We start from the raw sequence: 22,897 nt of genomic DNA, 5'->3' as shown, positions 1-22,897 counted from the left end.
TATGGTGATAGATGATAACTAGACTTACCGGGGTGAGCATTTTGTAATATATAAAAATACCAAATTACTATGACAAATACCTGAACTAGTAGGATATTGTGTGTAAGTCATACTTCAATTTAAAAAGTTTATATTAGCAATCAATAGCCCTAAAAATGGCTCTTTCTGGGAGCCTTGCTGTGTGGAGCAGTGAGAAGCGTGTAAGTTTTTTTAAGGAGACAATGTAAGAAGAGAAACAAAGACCCCCATTATAAGAGAGAGCAAGAAATTGATGGGACAAGAGCCCCGAGGAGGCAGGAGGGAAGAAGACCTGTCACACTCTAGTGATGAAAATGAGAGAAGGTCCTAACTGGGATAGCAACCTCTTTCTGGTTGGAGGTGCAGAGGTTCTAGGTTGCAGATGCGCACTTGAGGCTGGCATGTGAAGGGGATTGGCTTTGGCAAAGAAGAAGAACCCCTCCCCTATTTATTGTAGTGGAAGGTAGCAAGACAGATGCATGTAGCTGCAGGTAAGTGGGCTGAGAGGAGGCCCCGCAGGCCACTTCATACCTCTGCTTTGAGACGAGACGGGTCCTTTTTTTCTAAGATTTTATTTATTGGTTTGACACAGAGAGAGAGAGGAAACACAAGCAGGGGGAGTGACAGACAGGGGTAGAGGGAGAAGCAGGCTCCCCGCTGAGCAGGGAGCCCAACAGGAGGCTTCATCCCAGGACGCCAGGATCATGACCTGAGTCAAAGGCAGATGCTTAACTAACTGAGCCACCCAGGTGCTCCAATAAGAGACAGGCCTTTACACTCCATCCCTGCTCCCCTGTCTGTGCATCAAATACAATGATTGATGCCTAAGACAAAACTCCACTTCTGACTTTCAGAGCATTTTTTTTTCCAGTTCAAAAAAAGGATGAGGGCTTTGGAGTTAGTGATTCTCTTTAGTTGGCAACTGCAGAACTTGTTTTAAATGCAGATTTCCAGAACCCACTCACAGAGTCTGCTCTCTGGGCACCTGCGTTTTAACAAGCACCCCAGGGATTCTGATGCCAGTAGAAGGGTCGCCGCGCTTGGAGAAACACTGCTGTGGATGCTGGCAGCTGCAAGTGCCCTCAGAGACCGTGAGAAGAAGAAAGCTAGGTGTTCGTGCGGTTTTCACACGGAGAAATGAATTCACCACAGGCAGAAGCAACAGATTTTCACTCAATTTACCAATATGTGAGATGTTAGAAAACATAAAGATCCAAAAACGAAGGCAATAATATTGGGTAAAGGCACAGAAACATATGTTGTATGGGAACATCATAAATATTGTGTGCACTTAAATAATGAGGTTGAGAAAGGATAATTATTTTTAATTAATAATGGTTATGAGCATAAGGAAAGAGGACTATCTTTGAGATAGGTTTATAAAGTAGAATAGAACTTAGCAATTATGAAGTGCTTTTCATCTTCAAAGAACCTATTAACATTAAATTACTCTTCTTTTTAATTTTCCCATGAGGTAGGTAAGCAAATTTTAGCATTATTATCCCTTATTTGTAGATGAGAAGTGTGAAGAAGCTGTGACATGCCCATGTAGATGTAAAATTGAAAGGACTTAAAAGGAAATAAAAGTTCCCACCAAAAAGGAGATCTGGGTTTTCAGGCTCTCGTTTCACCTTTGCTCTCCTGTACACTTATATTTTTGGAAAAGAAATTAGAGCATATTTTGTATAATCAGCTGTTGGTAGAGGGATAAAGAAGCTCATTGCTGCACAGGGATGGGAGTTGCCATTGACTATTCTCTTGATTTCCCTGGTGTATTAGGATTTAAACTGAGGAAGACTTTTGGAAGAATCACAGTTAATTAATTTGACCAGACTATTTACATTATGTTACTTCAGCATACATATGAGTGGGGATTGAAAATTATGCTTTGATTACATGACTCTTTTTTACGAATACATTTATTATGGCTTGATTAAATAAGTAGGAATCGATGCTGCCCACCTTAAAAGTTTCCTTTGAAGACCAAGGAAAGGAAAGCACTCTAGTAACAATGTCAAGCCCAGGAATAAATTAGCATATGTGGCAAATATCATGGCTGAGAAATCCCTAAACTTGATTCTTTCTAAGTATAAATATTAACAAAGTTGGGGCTATCGTTTAAATCACTGCAAGATGCACTTTCCATGAAATTTGTTCATTTTCTGATTTGCCTTAATACCAAATAGAATTAACAGAGTCAGCTACATCCTATTGGAAGAGGTTTTAAAAATAAAAACTATGTGAAAATATAGATTTATTTTTTTGTTTAGCCTCAGTCTCATGAGAGGAAATGTATATTCAGAGCAGTGGGAAGGGTGGAGTTTGACAGCAGCAGAAGCTGGAATGATTGGAGGGTCAGGCCAATGTAAACCACATAGAATGGGTTTCTTAAGTTGAGTATACTATTCTGAAAAAAGGGTGTCGAGAATGGCATTTGCAGAGTTGAACCAGGGACAGGTGTTTAACCCTAATCAAGTTGAGAACAGGATCAAGGGATCCCAGTGATCCTGAGAATGTACAGACAGACAAACCTAATGATCAAGAATATCATTGTGAAAGATACATGTGAATCACTCTAGACTTCAAGGAGGTGTATGATATGATCCAGGACACAGATCCCCAGGCATGGGGTGGGCACAGATCTTGGGACCTTGGGATCTTCAAGGGCAAAAAAGAGTCAAGAAGGGCTTAGAGTTTTCAGATGATGAATAACAAAGGTAGGTTCCAAGACTGGCTTTCCTTACTTACTATCCAGACTGCCAGGGACTTTGTCTTTTTATGTTCTAATCCCAAAGAATATCAATTAATTCTGTAATTTCTGACTGAAAGAAAAGTACAGTCAGTGGATAAATCTTCAAAACGGTAAAGTCAAATAAAACATAGTTGCAAACCTCAATATCACATTTATTTTTTTTATTTATGTTTCCCATACTCTCCCTCTATCATTACAGTTAATTCAGAACCAATTACTTGGGGATCCCTGGGTGGCTCAGCAGTTTAGCACCTGCCTTTGGCCCAGGGTGTAATCCTGGGGTCACAGGATTGAGTCCCATATCGGGCTCCCTGCACGGAGCCTGCTTCTCCCTCTGCCTGTGTCTGCCTCTCTCTCTCTCTCCCTCTGTCTCTCTGTCTCTCTCTCTCTTTCTCATGTATAAATAAATAAAATAAAATAATTTAAAAAAATTTTTAAAAAGAACCAATGACTTAAATAGCTTCAAGTAGTCCCGCTACCCTGGTTACATCAGTACCTCTGTAGCTTAAGAACTTGATATTGTCAGAGCCAGCATTATTTTGCCAATCACATGAAAATTATAGAATGTCATTGAAGTTGAGGCTTCAGTGAGTCTAATAATTTCCTGCCCCCTAATAATTCACTAGACAATATACTCCACGGGAGCTTGGGAGGCTTGTCTGTCGTGTTTTCAAAGTAGCCCAACAACTAGCCCAGTTCCTCAAAAATGGTAGGCACCTCATTATGATTTGTCAGAAGGAAGGCAGGCAGGCCTAGAAGTGGTTTGGGCTGTGTCAAACTGATGGTTTTCTTTTTACCCTTTTAGTAAAATACTGTGCATTGCTTAATGAGTCACAGGCAAGAGAGGGACACATCATTCAAAGGGTCAATTAGGCATCATGGATTCTGCTTGGAGCACAGTGACATTGCTCCCCTATGGTCTCTGCTTTGTGTGGCTCAGATAATTAAGAACTTTTAAACCTACACTTTCCTGGATTACTCAGTTAGATGAGGATATAGTAGATTTCAGAGCATTTTAGTTATCCAGGCAAGCAGCCCTTTCTGATCAACTTTTCTACGTAATTCTGGGCATGGAACCAGACTCCGGGTCTCCTCCGAAATTAGATATATTCTCCTCTTGCATGAAATGAAATATATGAGTTTAGTGGATCCACTTACAAACTACATAGTGATACACTCATTGAGAAGCATTCCAGAAAACTAAAGAGGATTTTTGGATTCTATATTTGTGTTCTATATTGCTTTCCTCTGGTGGCCATACTAAATTATCACAAACTCGGTATTCTCAGAGTTGGAAGCCAGAAGCCCAAAGTCAAGGTGTTGGCAAAGACACGCTCCCTCCGAAGCCTCTAGAGGAGAATCCTTCCATATCTGATTCAGCTGCTGGTGGCTCTGAGAATTTCTTGGCTTGTGGCTGCATCATTCTCTGACTCTGCGTCTGTCTTGGCCCCTCCCTCTGTTTCTGTATCTTCTCTTCTGTCTCTAATAAGGACATTTGTCAGTGAATTTAGGGACCATGTGAACAATCCAAGATGATCTCATCTTGAGACCCTTAATCATATCCACAAAGACCCTTTTTCCACTCACAAGTTCCAGGGTTTAGGAAGCAGACATATCTTCTTGGGGACCAACAGTCAACCCACTACAGGCACAACCCACTTTAGCTTTCTCTAAAAAAGGAGTCACTCCTTTGGCCGCCATATTGAGGAACAAGCATGGCTGTTCTTACTCGCTTGCCCCCTGCAGGGCTGATATTAATAGCGGGCACTTGGCAGGCATCAGGGCTAGACATTCATTTCAGTTGCTAATTAGCAATCAGAAGATAATATCCTGTCATTATCTTGTGTTGGCAGTCTCTTTCATGGCAGATGAAGAAAATTTCAAGTTTTCTCAGCTCATTGCAACACTGTTTCCTCACACAAGGAACTATGAAAACCAAATAAAAATCATGCCTTGCATCTGCAGTATTTAAGCAGCTCTGGAGATGTGAGGGAGGGGATTCTTTACACATTCCTTGAAACTATCTGGATAAAGGTGGGTGTAGAGAATAGACTTAATCTACCTACCCCAGGGGCCTTGACCTACATTCTACTCTGACCACCTGCTCCCACAGTGGCCCTCCCAGCCTCATTATCACCCCAAACTGTGCCATATCTGAAACTGAAAAATCTACAATCCCACCATCAATCATTCTACAGCCAGTGTTCCCACCTCCTCCCCCTACCACAGCTGCTCACCAACTTCATTTGCACCTCAGATTCGCCATCTCCTTCCCATCTGGCACGGCTTCCTTCACCCCAGGCCTCCATGCTTGCACTCCATCTGATGGGCAAAATGCCACCTTGGATCAATGTCATAATGTGCTCTCCCACATTCAGCGCCAGAGCTGTTTCCTGTACCTCTAGCACCAAAGAAAATGAAATAATTCTGAGAGATGGTACAATCCTAATTCATACTCTCTGACCTCAGCAGGTTCCCAAAAAAAGCTCATCAGTCCTTTGACTGATGCATCTTCCATTCTACTGTCCTGAAGGCCCCTGCTGAATAGGCTCCTTCACTTTGAGGAGGTGACTTCAGATCCCACTCAAGGAGAAACACTGAGGTGACCACCTCAGTTTCACACCCCAATTACAAATGCCCAGTGCTGACACCTTCCCAGCATCACCCTTTTCCTGTTCAAAAGAGACTTCCACTTAGGCTCTGGATCCATCTGCTCCCATATCCTCCGTGCCCTTGCTCCAGGAGTTTTCTCTTTCTTATCTGTCTTTATATTTTTACTTCCTCCTCTGGTTATGGCTCCTTTCCCCTGTTCACTTCTCCTATTGAATCCGATGTCAGGATTCATCACCAAAACTACCCTTTCCATGAGCAGCAGAGACCACCTAATCAACAAACCCAGCAAACAATTATCACTTTTTATCTTAATGGAAACTTTTACTTACATGTTTTATGTGTAAATAAACATATATAATATTATCACGTCAATAATATGCATTCATTGTAAGAAATTTAATTCTCATAAGGAAATATCTTCACACAGAAATAAATATTATTAATATTTTGACTTGAGGGGCACCTGGATGTCATAGTCTGTTAAGTGTCCAACTCTTGGTTTCAGTTCAGATCATGATCTCAGGGTTGTGAGATCAGGTCCTGATGTTGGGCTCCAGACTCATCGAGGAGTTTGCTTGGAACTACCTCTCCCCCGCCCTACCCCCCCCCATCTCTCTCCCTCTCCCCTTGCCCCTCCCCCTGCTCTCTCTCAAATAAATTAATCTTTAAAAAAATATTTTTGACTCAAGTCCTTCCATGCCATTTGATGGACGGTTAGATGGATGGATGGAAAGATAGATGCAAGTCTATATAAAATTTAACAACAGAATCAAAGTTTACTGTTTTATAAAGTTCTCTCCAGCTTGCAGTATGAATCCTAAAGCTATATTTTTAGCCTCACCTCCCTGTTGAGCTGCAAACTCTTTTATCCAAACACCTATTAAACATCTTTATCTTGATCCTCCTCCAAGTTAACCTCTATCTAATCTCTCCCATGAGCGACTTCCTGCCATCCCTCACAGCTCCTTCTACTCACATAAAGCTCCATGTCCTGACCTTTTCACCTCCAAAATTTTCTCACAACGACCTGAACATACTGTAATACACTCTCTAATCTGCCCTTCTCCTCGCGTCCATCCTTCACATGACTGCAGACTGATTTCTTAAATGTCAAACCAAGTATATCACTCCCTTGCTGAAACCCTTCAGTAGGTCCCCATTCTCTATGATTTAAAAGCTGAGCCTGTTGGCATGGAAAATGAGACCTTCCAAGACCTCCCACTTCCTCTTTCTTCAGCCCAATCTTGCCGCGTCTCACTCTTTATGCTCTAGTCATCGTGAATTGCATGCTATTCTAAACACATTCCATTCTATTCCCTGCCTCTTTCCTCATGTGATTTTATTTTCTTGGAAAGCCCTTCCCTGCCTTGAGTGATCTAATTTCTACTCATTCATTAAAGCTCACCTCAGTCATCACTTCCTCCAGGAACCCAGCCTAGATTTAATCCCTTCCAAATCAGCAAGTGTCCTTCTGTGTTTGCACACACCCTGTGTACTTTTCTACAGCCCATCTTACCTGGCATTGAATTGCTGCCTTGTTCTGTCTATCCCGCTCCTGTCCTGTAAACTCTTCAAAATGAATGTTTACTGTTGACATCTTTGTACACACCTGGCACATGGTGGACAATCAGTAAATTTGTTGAAATTGAAAATGCATGAACACACGGTATATAATTTCTCTCACCTTTGAAAAACAAACCCAACCCTCGTTTGGTGTCACACCCTCCTCCACCTACTACTGCAATTTACCACTCCCCCTGAGAGACAAATTCATACGAAGAGTTATCTGCTCACGTTCTCCACTTCCTTTTCTCCCATCCTCTCCAGCCAGCCTTTCCTCCCCTTTACCCCCATGGAAACATCTCTCATCAAGGTTGCCAAATCCAGTGGGTAATTCTCAGACCTCTTATTACCTGATCTCAGGTGCACTCTCTTGGTTCCTCTCCAACCTCATTGTCATTCCTTCTCAGTTGATTTTATTGTCCCTCCTCATCTTCCAGATCTGTCAGTGTTACAAATTCTCAGCCCTTGGTCCACCTCTCTATCTGCACCTATTTCTTTGGGGAAGTCTTGTCCAGCTGCATAGCTTCAAATCCAATCTACATCCCGCCAACCCTCACATTAACATCTGCAGCCAGGCCCTGTCCCCAGAAATACTGACTCAGTGATACAGCTGCCTACCCAACAGCTCTACCCAGATATTTAATGAGCCTATCAAACTTAGTATGCCTGAAGGAGAACTCTCAAGTTTTTTCTGCAACCTTCTCATCTGGTGTTTCCCAACTTGGTAAATGGCACCACCATCTACACAATTGCCCTGGTCCAAGACCATGGACTGTCTTTGGTGCCTCTCTTTTTCTCACATCTCCCATCCAGTCCATCAGCAAGTCCTCTTGTCCCTATCACGAAAATACATCCTGAATCTGACTTCATTGCCCCCACTATCATGACCCTAATGTAAGCTACCGTCACCTCCCATCTGGACCACTGCAGGAACCTCTAAACTGGTCTCTCTGCTTCCACTCTTGCCAGACTCACCTCTCTCCATGCAGCATCCAGAATGATCATTTTAACACATCAATCAGTTCATTCATAGACCCTACATGAAACCTCCAGTGGATTCTCAATATGCTTTGGATAAATTCCAAAGTCCTTACCAGGGACTGCCACCTCTGACATTCTGTTCCCTGGGTGTCTCTCCAAACTCATGTTCTATCCTCCTCCCTTTCTCTGTCTGGGGTCCAGTCCAATTGCTCTCTTCTCTTTTATTCAAACAAATTATATGTGTTCCACATTGGACATTGCTATTCCCCCAGCTTAGAATACCCATTCTCCTTGAGGCTCACTCCTTTCCATAATTCAGATCAAGCATCATCCCTTCAGAAAAGATGACAGAGCCTGGTGTATTTGGGAGGAATCACTCTTGCCTCCCATCTTTTCCCCAAGAGAAACATAAAGGCCAAGTTTCTGGTAGGAATCTAAAATTATATTTGGTGGAGTAGGAAGGTTTACTTAGCTATTCTAGGGGTGGTGGAAAATTGCTCAGGTATTGCAGAGTGGAGCATAAAGCCTTGAGATTGGTGACTTTCATTGCCTCGGGAGGCCCAGGAGAGGCAAGTGGTGCCTATGAGTCAGTTAGAAAGGAGACTATAATCACCTAGATTTGTGTATTCTTCCCCCAAGAGGGTGGCTTTGCCCTCACCTCCTCCAAAGGACATTGAGCAATGTCTGGAGACAGGTTGGACTATCACAACTGGTATTGGCATCTAGGGGGGAAAACCACAGGTAGTGTCACATGTCTTCAAGTGCACAGGACAGCAACAGTTAATAGTGCTATAGTTGAGGAACCAGCTCTATTTTTTTGAGAGTCACAAAGGTCCTTAACCCCTGCAAAGTCCTGCCAATTGCCAGGGAAGCAGTGACCTAGGATGATCTAGAAAGTAGCAGGAACAGAAAGCATGGCTGCTATAGAGAGAGCCTTCTAGAATTCAGCTGACACAAACCACCTGCTGTCAGTCTGCAGGTGACAGGCAATGCACAGGTAGGTGCAATAACAGAGCCATAGCTTGGGAGGCAGGCCGTCGAGATGGGGCATTCAGGCATCAATGCAGTTTTAGCAGCACTCTGGCCTCATTCGTTGACTCAGCAAAATGTATTTGAACCCCTGGTACTTGCCAGTACAGTGCTGGTCCGGACAGGTGTTTGTGCTCCACGACATGCTGTGACCTCCAAAGGCCTCCAAAGTCCACGAACTGTGTACAAGATTTCACAGACCTCCATTCCCTGCCGGATGCTCAAACATCAGCTGCAGTCTCCATCCCCTCACCAGAGGCAGCAAGAGCCAAGCATATTATCACCAAGTGTCCAACCTCTTTGCTGCTCTCAATATACCATCTGATCAGTGGTCCAGCCAGGAAGGCCAGAAGATAGGGTCAGCTTTGGGTCTTTCAAGGCTGAAGCTGATGCCAGGGGTCTCTCTGACGCTGAGTGGTATTGCATCAGAAGATCCAGCAACCAGAGTCACACAGAGGGAGACTGAAGGCTTGCAGGGCAAGACTGAGAAGATCACCAAACTCAGAGACACCTTGCAACAACTATTAGGGGCCCATGTTTAATGCCAGGGAATCAAACTACCAGATACACCACAGCAGAACCTTTTTGACTTGGCATATTACCTGGTGCTACACTGAGGGTTTTATTCCATTTTATATCACTTTCATATCAAGGGATTAATTAGAAGCTTTTTGAGAGTATTTTGTTTCACTTTCCAAAATGTCCTTCCAGGGTATCATTAGGTCTTATTTTCTTCACTTGTCAAGCCATCTGCTTTCCCTTCCATAAATCCAGCCTGTAAACAAGAAATTCCTCTCCCTAATTTCCTGAATGATTTTTTTGCCATTGCACAAACTGCTTTTGTTTAAAGAATCATTTGAAAAATACGCTGTGAAATCATTACATACTACCCCCTACGAAATTCCCATGGAAAGTCCCACTGGACAGATCGAAGAGGGAGTGGGAGGAAGAGAGAAGCCTGCTACTACGTTGGTGTCTTGGTGTAAAACGTTCACCACGTCCTTCCATATGCTGATCCAGTCACCCAGTCTCCTCTGCAGCTCAGTCGTTCTGTCTTCCTGAACGGAGACCTCTATCGATATTGGAAATGTGAGCAATTAACCCAATCAGACGGGCATCAAATAGTATATGATGTTGCAGAAATTTTCAGTAGGCTGGTATAGTCGTGCTCCCCTGGGACGAAATCAGATGAGCATTTTTAATTTACTTCAAGTCAAGAAACCTTGATGGGGTCCCTTACCTGTGCCAGGCATTGTGATCTGTGAATGTTGTGTGTAAGCAGAGCAAAAGCTTGTAGTTCTGTAGCAGCAGCCAACTGCCGGCTAGTCCACTGGCCCAGTCCACATTCTCACCCTTCATTCCAGCGTGGGGTATGGCCCTGGGCTCTAAGGGAGAGGCATGCCAGTATGTAGTGGTGTCTATTAAACACTCAGGTGGACTGACCTCTACTAGTCCCTGGGCAAAGTCTTTTGTGTTTTAGCCCTTGCCCTATACAACATTATGACCCCTATTTTGCAGATGAGTAAACTGAGGTCCTTGGATGTTTAGCAGTTTGCCCAAAGTCACACAGGAGTTAATCTGAGGCTGCGTGACCTTAGAACTTGCAGTTTTGTCTTTCCCACCACACTCCTTTTTTGGGATTATTGGCCAGCGGCACACGGTAATGAGTCAACAAACAGTAATACATTCAAGGAGAGAGTCAAGTCTTTGTTGGGCCTTCAAACAACGTGGGAAGATGTGCCAGAAATGTGTGAGACTCCATTCATTACCTTTTGAACTCACTGAAATGTACAAAGCTCAGATGGAACGGAGATAAATCCTTGCCAGTAACTTTGGTTCCTTTCGTATCTCCTGCCATAATCTCCTTCCATGTCTTTATGAAAACTCAAAGTGGCTCCAGTTGCTTTCATCAGAGGCAATGTCAGTTCATCCTCCAGATATTTGGTGAACTGTTGTTGAGGATGACTGAAGAGTGACATCTGCCCATTACAGAAGTCCTCTGATGGTCCCAGAGTTAACTGGCTGCATGCTGCCTCCCCCAAAACCTATGAGCAGATGGATAAAGATGAAAACCACTTAGGTTTCCATCAGAGCAGGAAGGGCCACACCAAGAGAAGAACATTTATGAAATGAAATACTTTGCAAGTTTATCTAAATAACACGATGAAACCCTATATTTGCATATATGTGAGGGTATCTGTGCTGCCTGTGGTGTGAAAAGAGGAAGCTGCAGAGAAGCAGGAGCGGCAAGGCTGCCCCATTCACAGACACAAAGTGTCGGTGCTCACCAACTGATATGCAGGAGAAAGACCCATCAAGGTCCAAGAGAGTGCCTCATGTGACGGAGTTGATGTACTTTTATTTAATACTTTCTATGCTGTGTGTATTTTTCTTTACACTAAAAAATATCCAATTCTGTTTTGTTTTGTTTTCCTTGCCAGGAGGATAAGGGTTAATGATACCAAAAAACCAAAACTTGCAACACATGGAAAATCAAGGATATGAAAAGAACTTAGAGTCCAGGGATTGTTTCTACAAATCACAGGGTTGGTGGGGTTAGGTTGAGACGTAACTGTGAACCATCCACATTCTTACCCCTGAAGGAAAACAGACCATGCCTTCTTAACAATGAGACCCATAGTTGACTGTCTCTCAAAAGGATTTTTTTCCCATTAAATGTGAAGTTCTTGGTATTTTGCTATCTTGATCTTATTTTTGTGATGTCTTAGGTCCAAATGGGTTTCTGTGGATTAATCTCTGACCAGTAAATAAATAGGAAAATATGGTTTATGTGTTTTTAGAGGATCAGGAATACATCTTAGGGTGATGGCGTATTGGAATATCCTGGGGAGTTTTCATTTATACCCAAGGTGGAGCCAGAAGGAAACTCTTTTCTCCAGACTTGAGGATTACTGATGGAGGGAGGCCCCATTCCTGACCCATCAGAGTACTGTATCCTTCAGGTGGCTGGAATGGAGAAAAGATTGAGACCAACCATCTAGTACCAGGGAAGGGTCTCAGAGGGACCTGCCATGGTGTAGATGACATGCAGATTTAGACAGGTCTGGTACATGTAGTCAGAGGACATGCCTTATCTTCTCATGTCCTCAACACTTCCATGCTGTCTGCATGTGCATCTCTGATTTACTTGGGGCCTGAGGCCCCTCCTGTGAAAAGAAGTTGAATGGTGCCCCCCATTGGAATCAAACACATGTGGGCATGTCTGATATGCTTGCAAAGGGGAGCCAACAGAAAGCAAGTGTGAGCAGGAAATCTGGGGTCCTCAGAAATAATACAGCTCAAGAGAAGCAGAAGAATGGCGCAGCAAGCCAGAGGGCCCAGCAAGCCTGAGGTTGAGCTCTGAATGAGGAGTAGTAGCTGCTCCTTAGGTCCACCATGACTTTGCCAGCCTAGGGACTGAAGGACAGTGAGTAAACTTTAAAAGGAATCCTAGGGACACCTGGGTGGCTCAGCAGTTGAGCATCTGCCTTTGGCTCAGGTCATGATCCTGGGGTCCTGGGATCGAGTTCCACATTGGGCTCCCCTTGCTGAGCCTGCTTCTCCCTCTGCCTGTGTCTCTGTCTCTCTGTGTGTGTCTCTCATGAATAAATAAATAAAATCTTTGGGGAAAAAAAAAAGAGGAATCCTAGCAAACTCTCAGGTCCCTAGCAACTCTGCTGTGAAGTCCCTCTAACAGAGCAGATCAATACAAGGAGCTGTTCCTTATCAGCAACATAAAAATGAACTTAAGCCACTCCAAAGAGCAGATCTCCGGCAGCGGCAGCCCGGGGATTGATGGCAGTGACACCAGAACATGCAGCACTTCAGCCATCTCTGGGATGTGCTGAGAGCAGTATGGCTTCAAGAATGGCAGCCCAGAAAAGGAGGAATAGTGTCACACTCCGTGAGCCAGGCTGGCCTGCAGTATCAGCCGAGACTTCTCGCAGGGCCCCTGGTGAAGAAAGAGGAACAGAGGTCCTGCGAGTTCACACATGGGGGCTCTGCAACTGGGGACCCTGGGGCCTGGATATCAAAGTGACACATGAACACCCACAGGCAGAGAAGGCACAGTCAGCTACCTCTGAAGGGACTTACTTTTATTTGTCCGTAAAACCCTTTATTTGTGGCACCTGGATACCTCAGCTGGTTGGGTGTCCCACTTTTGATTTCAGCTCAGGTCATGATCTTGCAGTCCTGAGATTGAGCCCTACGCTAGGCTCTGCACTCAGCACAGAGTCTGCTAGTCCCTCTCCCTCCTCCTCTGCCCTTCCACACACTCACACTTATTCTTCTCTCTCTCTGTCTCTCATAAATAAAATCTTAAAAAAAGAAAAACCTCTTTGTGCCAAGTAATTTCGGTCAAAACATAAAATTTTGCTTCAGTTATGTGCACAATGTCTTCAATTATCAATATAGAGGCTAAAGAAACATAATTTCCTTCTATTTCATAATTCCTACACGTTGGTAATAAGTGCAATCAATTTCCCAACAAGTAATTGTTCAAGCTAAGTGAGATAAACAAAGGAAGTGCAAAATTACTAGAAGATGTTTTCTCATAAATGAAATTATGCACCATGGCAATTCATCAACTGGTAAAGGTTTCCCATTTCAATCTATGTTTTTTTAAGTGACCTGAATTGTGCAATTGGATTGTGCTTTACATAAACACATCCCAGATCATAGTTCATTGCTCTGAAATATAGTTTACTATGTATATTGGTCTGGCTCTGAGCCATCCTGTCTGTGTTTATGTAAAGCCAAACCACATTATCCTGGATTGCTTGCACACCTTCAGAAAAATATCGAGGGCTTACTAGTGGCCCACATCAGCCTGTGAAACCAGTATACTTTTGTCTTTAGAAATTCCATCTTATGAACTATTTAAAATGCTGTTTTCCCTGGCCATAGAAAAACTTATATTAGGAAGGCATTGTGTAGCAAAACTACTTATTCAGGCCAAATGGGAAATGAGTATGTGCAGTGTGTTTCTGTTATCTACTAAGTGTTGTTACTGAGTAAAAGATTTAATGATATTTCTAAAAAAAAAAAAAAAAAGAAGAAGAAGAAATTCCGTCTTATGATCTACCCATTCAAAGCAAATAAACAACTGTGTATCGGTGGTCTGCATTGCAAGTCTCCTGTGCTAGAAACCATGCCATCTGCTGCACTCCATCTGGTCGCAGCCCCTTGTTGAGAGGTAGGCAGTGGTGCTCCTCACTGCACAGCACTGGGCAAGACACCAAACCCGGAGATTCCTCCCCAGACCTTGCTTTCCTGATCACTGACGGTTGGTCCAGGGCGGGCAGCCAACCTGAGTTGCAACAAGCAAGGAATCGTGCTGGAACCTTGGACCCGGGTCAGAGAGGGTCAAGTTGGTCTCTTGAGGATGAAAACCATAGGAAGTATTGACATAGAGAAGAAAGGAGCAGATGTGCAAAGAGAAGAGCCAAGGGGAGAAGGTGGACAAGGGAGAGTGAGGTCACTCAGGTCCCTCATCTTCCTGACACGCACTGCATCCATGACCCCAAATTCCATGAGGTATCACCAGGGACTTGTAAAAAATTTCCCCGGGCATCCCGGGTGGCTCAGCGGTTTAGCGCCACCTTCCTCCCTGGAGACCCAGGATCGAGTCCCACATCGGGCTCCCTGCAGGGATCCTGCTTCTCCCTCTGCCTGTGTCTCTACCTCTCTCTCTCTCTCTCTCTCTCTCTCTCTCTCTCTGTGTGTGTGTGTGTGTGTGTGTAAGTGTCTCTCATGAATATAAATAAAATCTTAAAAAAAAAAGAATTTCCCCCTTGGCTTAAGCTAGTTGAAGTTTACTTGAGCCAAAGTATTTCTAATTAGCAGAAGTCGGTGCTGGAAGCCAACATAAAATAAGATAATAATATCATTTAAAGAGTGCAGTTTTCCAGAAGAGGAAATGGAGACCAGGTAGTTAAGTCTTTGCATGAGATCATAGCCCAGGCAACCTGGACCCTAGACCAGAGGATTAACTTCTCTACTGTTCAACTTCTCCGAATGGACAGACACAAAGGGAAGGGCGTGATCTGGTGTGAGGCAGATAGGGATTGGTGTTCTCACCCTACCACTTGCTCGGGGCTAATTATTGACCCTCAATTTCTTAGTTTATGAAATGAAGAGAGCTAGAGTCATGAAAATAGAGCTGTTGCAAGAGTCAGGAAGATAATGTGAGTAACATGTGTTGGCCCAATAGACATTCATTGAAAGTTATTTCCAATCTGTTTCCAATTTTTCACTCATAGGTAATAGTAGTCACCGGAGCTGAGAGCGTATTGTAAAGGGTGCTGGTCAGCAGCCTCCTTCTGCATTTTTACTGTTAAATAGGGCGCTGAGATAGATGCTCCTCATTATGGGAAGGAAGCAGTCTTCTATTCCTGCTTTACTACAAAGATTTTTTCCTCGGAAATTGATGGCAGATATTATCAAGTAGCCAGCTTCTCTCAACAACAAAAGTCATATGATTTTTGTCTTTTGATTTCATAATTTATTTTAATGACAATACCTAATATTAAACTGTCCTCAGTTTCCTAAAATCAAATATCTTTAATCACTTCTCATTGTTCTGGGAATGAATTGGTAGGTTCTGGTGTTTTAATTATGGGGTTTTTTTTTAATGTATGAGTGAAATATCTTTAGTTTTCTTTCTTTTGCTCTTTGCTAGATTCCATTTTGTGATGATGGTAGCTCATAATGATGAATTACGGAGTTTTCTATCCTTTTCTGATTTCTGGAACTATATAAATAGCAAAGGGGTTTTCTATCCATGGAGGGTTTGAAAGAAACAAAGATGTTTTTAAACATGTGTATGTGTGTATCTAGTCTCACCATCAATTCTGTATGTAGTCCTTTTTCCTTAAAGTCTTCTAGTTCATTCGGTGGTTGTCTATTTAAGTTTTCTGCTTCTTCTTGAATAGAGTTGAATAATTTATATTTTGTTAGAAAATTTACGATTCATTGAAATATTTCATTTTTTTAACATTGAGCTGAAAATTGTGTTCTTGTATAATATTTTCATCTGCTCCCTATCTGTGGATACCTACTACCTGCTAAGATTACAATTTTTCTTTACTAGGCCCTCGGGGGCCAGCTCTAAGTGAGGAGGGTACTTGGCCAGGCACCTGTGTTGATGTTTGCTCTCTTTCTGCTTTGGGTGTCTTGATCATCTCCATCTGCATGGTTACAACCCCATCATCATGCTAGAAGGATCAGCTGTAATGCTTAGAGTCAGTTAGAGTGGGTAAGCCTCAACTGGGGTAGAAGTAAACTGTGTTTGTATACACAGGATTGTGGTCACCATGTGGGGGACTGGTCAGGTATTGAGCTGGTCAGGAGAGACCACTGAGGGATGAAGCACTAGTGGGGCACGCTGACCTCAAGGACTCTAAGACATCTGATTTCCTATGAGATCCCCCACGCATGGTGCCCCCATAGCACCTTCACTGAGATTTCCTTTGCCTCTAATCTCTTCAGTCAGTAATATTCGTACATTGATATTTGTATGTTATTTCCTGCAAATAGAATTGATCACTTGAAATATGTCAATTCGAAGAGTTATTTATAATTATGCTCATTCTATAGGTCAGATGATCTATTCATTTTAATAATTTTTAAAGTAGTTGAGTAAGAAATCTTCTGAGTCTGAAAAGAGTCTCACGAAAGGTAGTAGAGATGAATTAGTTGAAAATTCCAAGTGGGAGGATCTGATAAAAGTCACAACTAAGTCTACAGTTAGGTGAAAATCTAATTAGATGGAAAGAGTCCAGGGAGACCCCTGTATTGGAGGTAGGATCCAGAGATGGGCAAGGCCCACACAGTGAGGGAACCAGTATGCTAGACGAACCAGACAAAAATCTGGTTTAGGAGCAGGGCAACAATGGGATCAAGCCCCAGGGAGACTCAGCACTCAGTCAAGCAGGTTATTAGCACAAATTCCAGGATATTAAAAAAAATCCCAGGATTTGCCCCAAGAATTTAAATTATTAAAAGCCCTTACATCTGGAGGTAACCAGATCTACAGGACCCGTTCTTCCCAGCAGAGATCCGTTCTTTGTGTGTATGTGGTTGGCAATATTAAATAGCAATGTAGGCTCAGCTTATCCTTACCAAAATGTGATTCCCTGTAACTCTTCCTACCGGCTGTGAGCACAACTGCCATGTATGACCCCCACTCAAATCCTCTACCTCCCGGCATGTATTCGCCACACATTAGACCTTCAGGTGGTATCTCTGGAATGCTTGAATAGATAAGGACGTATGGTCCAGAAAACTTTCTATGTCCTTGGGTTCAGGTCCTCCCTGGGTTCAATGTGGACTGTTTATCTAGGGTTCCAGACTTCTTTATCAGTGTGTTTCTTCTCTCGGGTCCCCATGCTGTCAATTCTGAGAAGAGGATTCCAGCATAATGACTCTATTCTGGTACATGGGGGAGAGAGGAGAGTTGCTTTCACACATACCAAGTACCTAGGCATTGTTTATGGTAAAGAATGAGGAGAAGGAGAATGCGTACCTCCCTTGTGTCATCAGTTGGCAAATTCCTTGAGCCTCTTACAATGAGTACTATCAGGAAACACATTAAATACAAATACAAATCCTTTTTAACAATATAAATTTCCACCTGCCCTTAAATTTCTCTGCCTTGTCTGTGTTCCAGGTTCAGGTTTAGTGGTCGTATCCTAGGCCTGGCTTTGATCCATCAGTACCTTCTCGATGCCTTCTTCACGAGGCCCTTCTATAAGGCACTCCTGAGACTGTAAGTGTGTTATTGTGGGCCATGGTCTACCCAGTCCCGTCTGAGGACAGGAGATGCCAGCTTCCCTGGCACCTCTTACTCTGTCCCTGTTTTGCCCTAACCGTTCCTCTTTGTTTGCTTTTCTGAGTGCTTACATATCACATAAACCTTTTAGTACAATAAAAAGGCATTTGGAGATTTTATGTAAGCATAGGAGACTATTACAACATCATATAATGGATATGAATCCGTTTATACAAATAATTACAGTAAGATTACAAACTTTATATTACACTAAGTAGAATTCATCTAAAACGTAGTTTGTTTTAAAATGTTTTCTAAAACTTTTCTCCAATTGCCATCAAGAGTTCATGAGTCAATAATTATCCCATATTTATTATTGTCATTTCAAAAAAAAAAAAAGCATTGAATGAACTACAAAGATTCATCAATATATTCAAAAGTACCAAATAGTTAGAATCGGTCTATGTTGCTTTAGCCAGGTCTGGGCAGCTGTTTGTTTAACAATCTGTTTACCTTTCACCCTTGGAATGCATCCAGGCCCTGTGATTTGAGTGACCTGGAATATTTGGATGAGGAGTTCCACCAGAGTTTGCAATGGATGAAGGACAACAACATCACAGATATCCTAGACCTCACTTTCACTGTTAACGAAGAAGTTTTTGGACAGGTTTGTGGGATATGGGGCTTGGAAAAAAGCATTTGTTTTTTGCTGTGGAAAATTCACATAACACAGAATTTACCACCTTCACTGTTTTTAAGTCTACAGTTCAGTATTGTTCAGTATGTTCACACTGTTGTACAATCAACCTCCAGGACTTGTTCATTTTGCAAGACTGAAACTATATGCATTAAGCAATAATTCCACACTTTTCCTTCTCCCCAGTCCCTGATAACAGCCCTTCTACTCTCTTTCTGTGAATTTGGCTGCTCTGGATACCTCACATAAGTGGAGTCATACAGTATTTGTCTTTTTGTGACTGCCATCTTTCACTTAACACCTTGTCCTCAAGTTTATCCACATTATAGCATGTGTCAGGATTTCCTCACTTTTTAGGGCTGAATTCCATATAGTGAAATTATGCTATATATATATAGCATATATATATGCTATGATAGCATATATATATGCAAAGAGGAACGGTTAGGGCAAATTATATATATATAGCATATTTTATTAATTCATCCACCTGTTGATGAACTCTTTGGTTGCTTCCACATTTGACTATTGCAAATAAGGCTGCTGTGTAGATTTATCTGTTCAAGTCCTCACTTTCAATTCTTTCGGCTGTATACCCGTAAGTGGAATTGCTGGATCGTAAAGTAATGGGATTTTGTTTTTAATCTAGAACACAAAGAGTCTCATTCATTTGAAAGACAATTTTCTGAGGACTACTTCCTTTAAGAAAGCTGCCCATGTCTTCTTCCTTCTCCTTTTCACAACATGGATCTATTTTATAGTCTTTGAAAACCAAGGTGATAATGGATTAGAAAACATTTTTGTGAAGTGTGAAATACATTTGGAAGGTAGTTCTGTGATCTGTGCAGCTACAAAAAATACTTATTTTAATCACTAGCATCTAGATATTTGCTCCTCCAAAATGCATGTATATTAATATTATTTAATAAGATAAAGCCTCTTATTTTTTCCCCACCAGTATTTATATATCTTTGAATCTTCTGGGTTACAGTTTTATCAGGCTAACCATAGCCTGAATCATTTACAAGAGATTTCAAAAGCCTCTACAAGTGATAATCTGTAATGTGTCATTGTGAGAATTGAGCTGATAGGCTTTATAAGTACCTATAAGCATAAGCACAAATGTGAATGGCATGCTGAGTCTGTGTATGACAGGTACACACTGAACTTTGCAGCACCTATACCATAGTCAGGAATTTTGGACAGGTCCTGGAAAATATCAGGATTCTGTTGAATTTCCTTTGTGTAAACATATCTGTAAAGAATACCCTCTTCCATATTTGAGGAAAAAATTTTCCTTCTTACAACTATAGAGAACACATTTAAATATGCCCAAACATACATGATTCGTTGGGCACAAGACTGGCTCACTCAGTGGAGTGTGTGATTCTTGACCTTGGAGTTGTAAGTTCGAGCCCCATGCTAAGTGTAGAGATTACTTAAAAATAAAATCTTAAAAAAAATACAATTCACTTAACTGTCCTGCATGTATTAGATAAAAGTATGAAATACACTATTCGCTATGTGTGACTTCTTTTTGCCATTCTTTACATTTGCCCCACAGCAGAGGGTAAATTTGTAAAATAAATACAATCATTTAGCAGGTGTTATTTTTTTAAAGATTTATTTATTTATTTATTCATGATAGACATAAAGAGAGAGAGAGGCAGAGACACAGGCAGAGGGAGAAGCAGGCTTCATGCTGGGAGCCCAACATGGGACCTGATCCCAGGACTCCAGGATCACGCCCTGGGTCAAAGGCAGGCACTAAACTGCTGAGCCACCCAGGGATCCCCTAGCAGGTGTTATTAAGACAACTGGTAGCCATCTTAAAAACTTTTAAGTTAGATTCCTAACCTAACTCGTTACATCACAATAAATTCTACCTGGATTAGAAAGCCATTAAAAATAAATAAATAGGCACCTGGGGGGCTCAGTGGTTGAGCTCTGCCTTTGGCTAAGATAGTGATCCCAGGGTCCTGGGATTGAGTCCTGCATCAGGCTCCCTGCAGGGAGCCTACTTCTCCCTCTGCCTGTGTCTCTGCCTCTCTCTGTGTGTGTCTCTCGTGAATAAATAAATACAGTCTTTAAAAAAATAAAAAATAAAATCTTTAAAAATAAATAAAATTTTAAAAATAAAAATAAAAAAGAAGAAAATGATAGAATTTTTATTTTTAATCTTCCAGTAAGGAATGCTACTGTATATGTGACACAACTTTCAAAGTCATAAAAGAAGAGATTGACATAGTGAACTAAAATTATTATTTAATTCTGTGTGGCAAAAATACAGCATAAACAAAGTAAAAATGGCATAATATTGAATATACTATAGTACACACACAAAAGGCGATTCTTTCAATATAGGAAGAGATCTCACAGGTCAATAAGAAATGATCAACAACAAATAGAAAACTAGCAAAACATAAATAGTTCCCAGAAAAGGAAATATGAGGAAATAATTTCATTCACAAATTGTAAAAATGTAAATTAAAGCATAGTGAAATGCCATTTTCCCTTATGTGTCATGAATCAGAAAGGTTAGCAGTATTCCATATTGGAGATGATGTAGAGAAAAGGCATGCGGTACAGGAGTATAGGTGGGAGTAAGTGGAAGTTTGTCTCACTGTCTATGAAAGGCACCTTTGTGGTAGCTACCTTCATTCATAATGCACCTGCCTTCCTGGTATTGTATATAAGTGATGAATCACTGAACTCTCCACCTGAATAGTGTTACACTGTATGTTAACTAACTAGAATTTAAATAAAAACCTAAAAAATAAAAATAAAAAATAAATGCACCTGCCCTTGAGTCAGCACCCAGGAATTTGTCCTACTGATATTTATTCACACCTAATTCAAGTGAGTAGTGTATTAAGATCTTCACTGCAGCGTTGTTGACAGTTGCAAAAGACCTGAAATGATCTAAATGTCCAGCAATAGAGCATTGGTTAAATACATTATGATACATTCACACAATGGAATAGTGAACCAGTGGGATGTATGACTAAAAAGTGCAAGACATGCCAGCCCATCAACGTACAACAGTAAGCAGGGTATTGCAACAGCAACAACAAAAACAGAATAAGTCAGGTCTGGACTGGTATAAAACAATTGTCAAGGTACATTGTTAAGTGAAAAAAGTGTGGTGATGAACAGTGTATATAATATGCTATCGTTTATGGGGAAAAAGTGATGATATATACATATTCCCTGGTATGTATGTCTATTCTCCTTGGAAGAGACGTGAGGGCAATTTTCTCCAGGTAGGGAGATTATATGGGTGGGAGGTGAGAGGGGAGAGAAGCTTGCTTTTCATTTATGGCCCTTTATACAATTTGAATGTTATTTCATGAACACATATTACCTGCTCAAAAAAATGAAGTAAACTACGAATAACTGAACCCATAAAATAAGAGGGGGAGAAAATAACAGGGAAAGTACAAAAGATCAATCCTTCGTGTGTGTGGCATAGAACAACTCAGAGAGAAGTTTAAAATGTTCCCAATGATAAAAATAAGGCTGCGTTATAGATCTAGAATAACGTATATCTGTGTAAAGCTTAAACAGATCTCATTCCTCTTGAAATGAGGTCACTAATGGTTTTAGAAAACTGAGTTGTAGCCCTTCTTTTGGCAAGTTAGGACATTCTGAGGAGCAGGCAGGTAGATGCAGATGAAAGACATCATAGGCTTTTCCTGAGTGTGTGTGTGTGTTAAGATTAGGGTGAGCTGCCTGTGAAGAACCCCAAAATGCCCTACTGAAATTAAGTTTATTTTTTAAGTTTATTTTTTTCTCACATTAAAATGTAGACAACCCACGGCTGCAATGCCTACCTTAGGCCCAGAAGCAAATAGTGCCCCAACCATCCTGCTCATGCCTGAAGCAGCAGGGCAAAGGAGCAACAGCCCCTCCCTTTAAGGAGGTTCCTGAAAGTGCCATACAACACTCCTGCTTACACCTTACTGGCCAGAATTTAGTTAATGGCACACTTAGCTACAAGCAAGGTCAGGAATTCGTCTCTAACTGGGCAGCTGAAAATCAGAGGTTCCAAGGAATGTGGATATTGAGTGGCAATTAGGATGTTAGAACCAGCCAGTATTTTATAATTAGCACTAGTCACCTAAGTGATAAAAGAAAAAATAACATCAGACTTCTGCAGACTGTTTAGGTACCTGTGTCAACGAAAGCCAACTACACATATCTACGTTTCTTAAACCAATGGCTAAACACAGCAATGCCTCCCTTCTTACAGCTTTGAGTGGTGAGGTGAACCCCTTCAGTGAATTTGAGATGACAGACAATCCCTTCCAATGCCCAACACTTCTGATAAAAATCTCCAACATGTCATCCCCCGCCTCACCTTTCAAAAGATAGAACACAGATCATAACTTCTCTTAATGATTCATTTGTCCTAACAAACAAGCACCACCATACTAAGTGGCAGGGTCCTTCTCCGTTTCCTTTCTCAACA

At 41.7% G+C, this 22,897-nt stretch overlaps 1 protein-coding gene across 1 annotated transcript in view; it reads left to right on the top strand.

Moving 5' to 3' along the window:
• The window catches only part of HECW1 (HECT, C2 and WW domain containing E3 ubiquitin protein ligase 1), a 434,806-nt gene that overhangs the window by 399,270 nt on the left and 12,639 nt on the right, over window positions 1-22,897 (top strand). The window contains exons 24-25 of the mRNA XM_055301338.1: window positions 17,628-17,726; window positions 18,267-18,396. Coding sequence (XP_055157313.1) covers window positions 17,628-17,726; window positions 18,267-18,396 — 229 coding nt within the window. The remainder of the gene's footprint in view (window positions 1-17,627; window positions 17,727-18,266; window positions 18,397-22,897) is intronic.

The sequence above is a fragment of the Nyctereutes procyonoides genome, unplaced genomic scaffold, assembly GCF_905146905.1.
Source record: "Nyctereutes procyonoides isolate TBG_1078 unplaced genomic scaffold, NYPRO_anot_genome, whole genome shotgun sequence".
In the NCBI taxonomy this organism is placed as follows: domain Eukaryota; kingdom Metazoa; phylum Chordata; class Mammalia; order Carnivora; family Canidae; genus Nyctereutes; species Nyctereutes procyonoides.
This window is presented reverse-complemented; position numbering and strand designations above follow the sequence as displayed.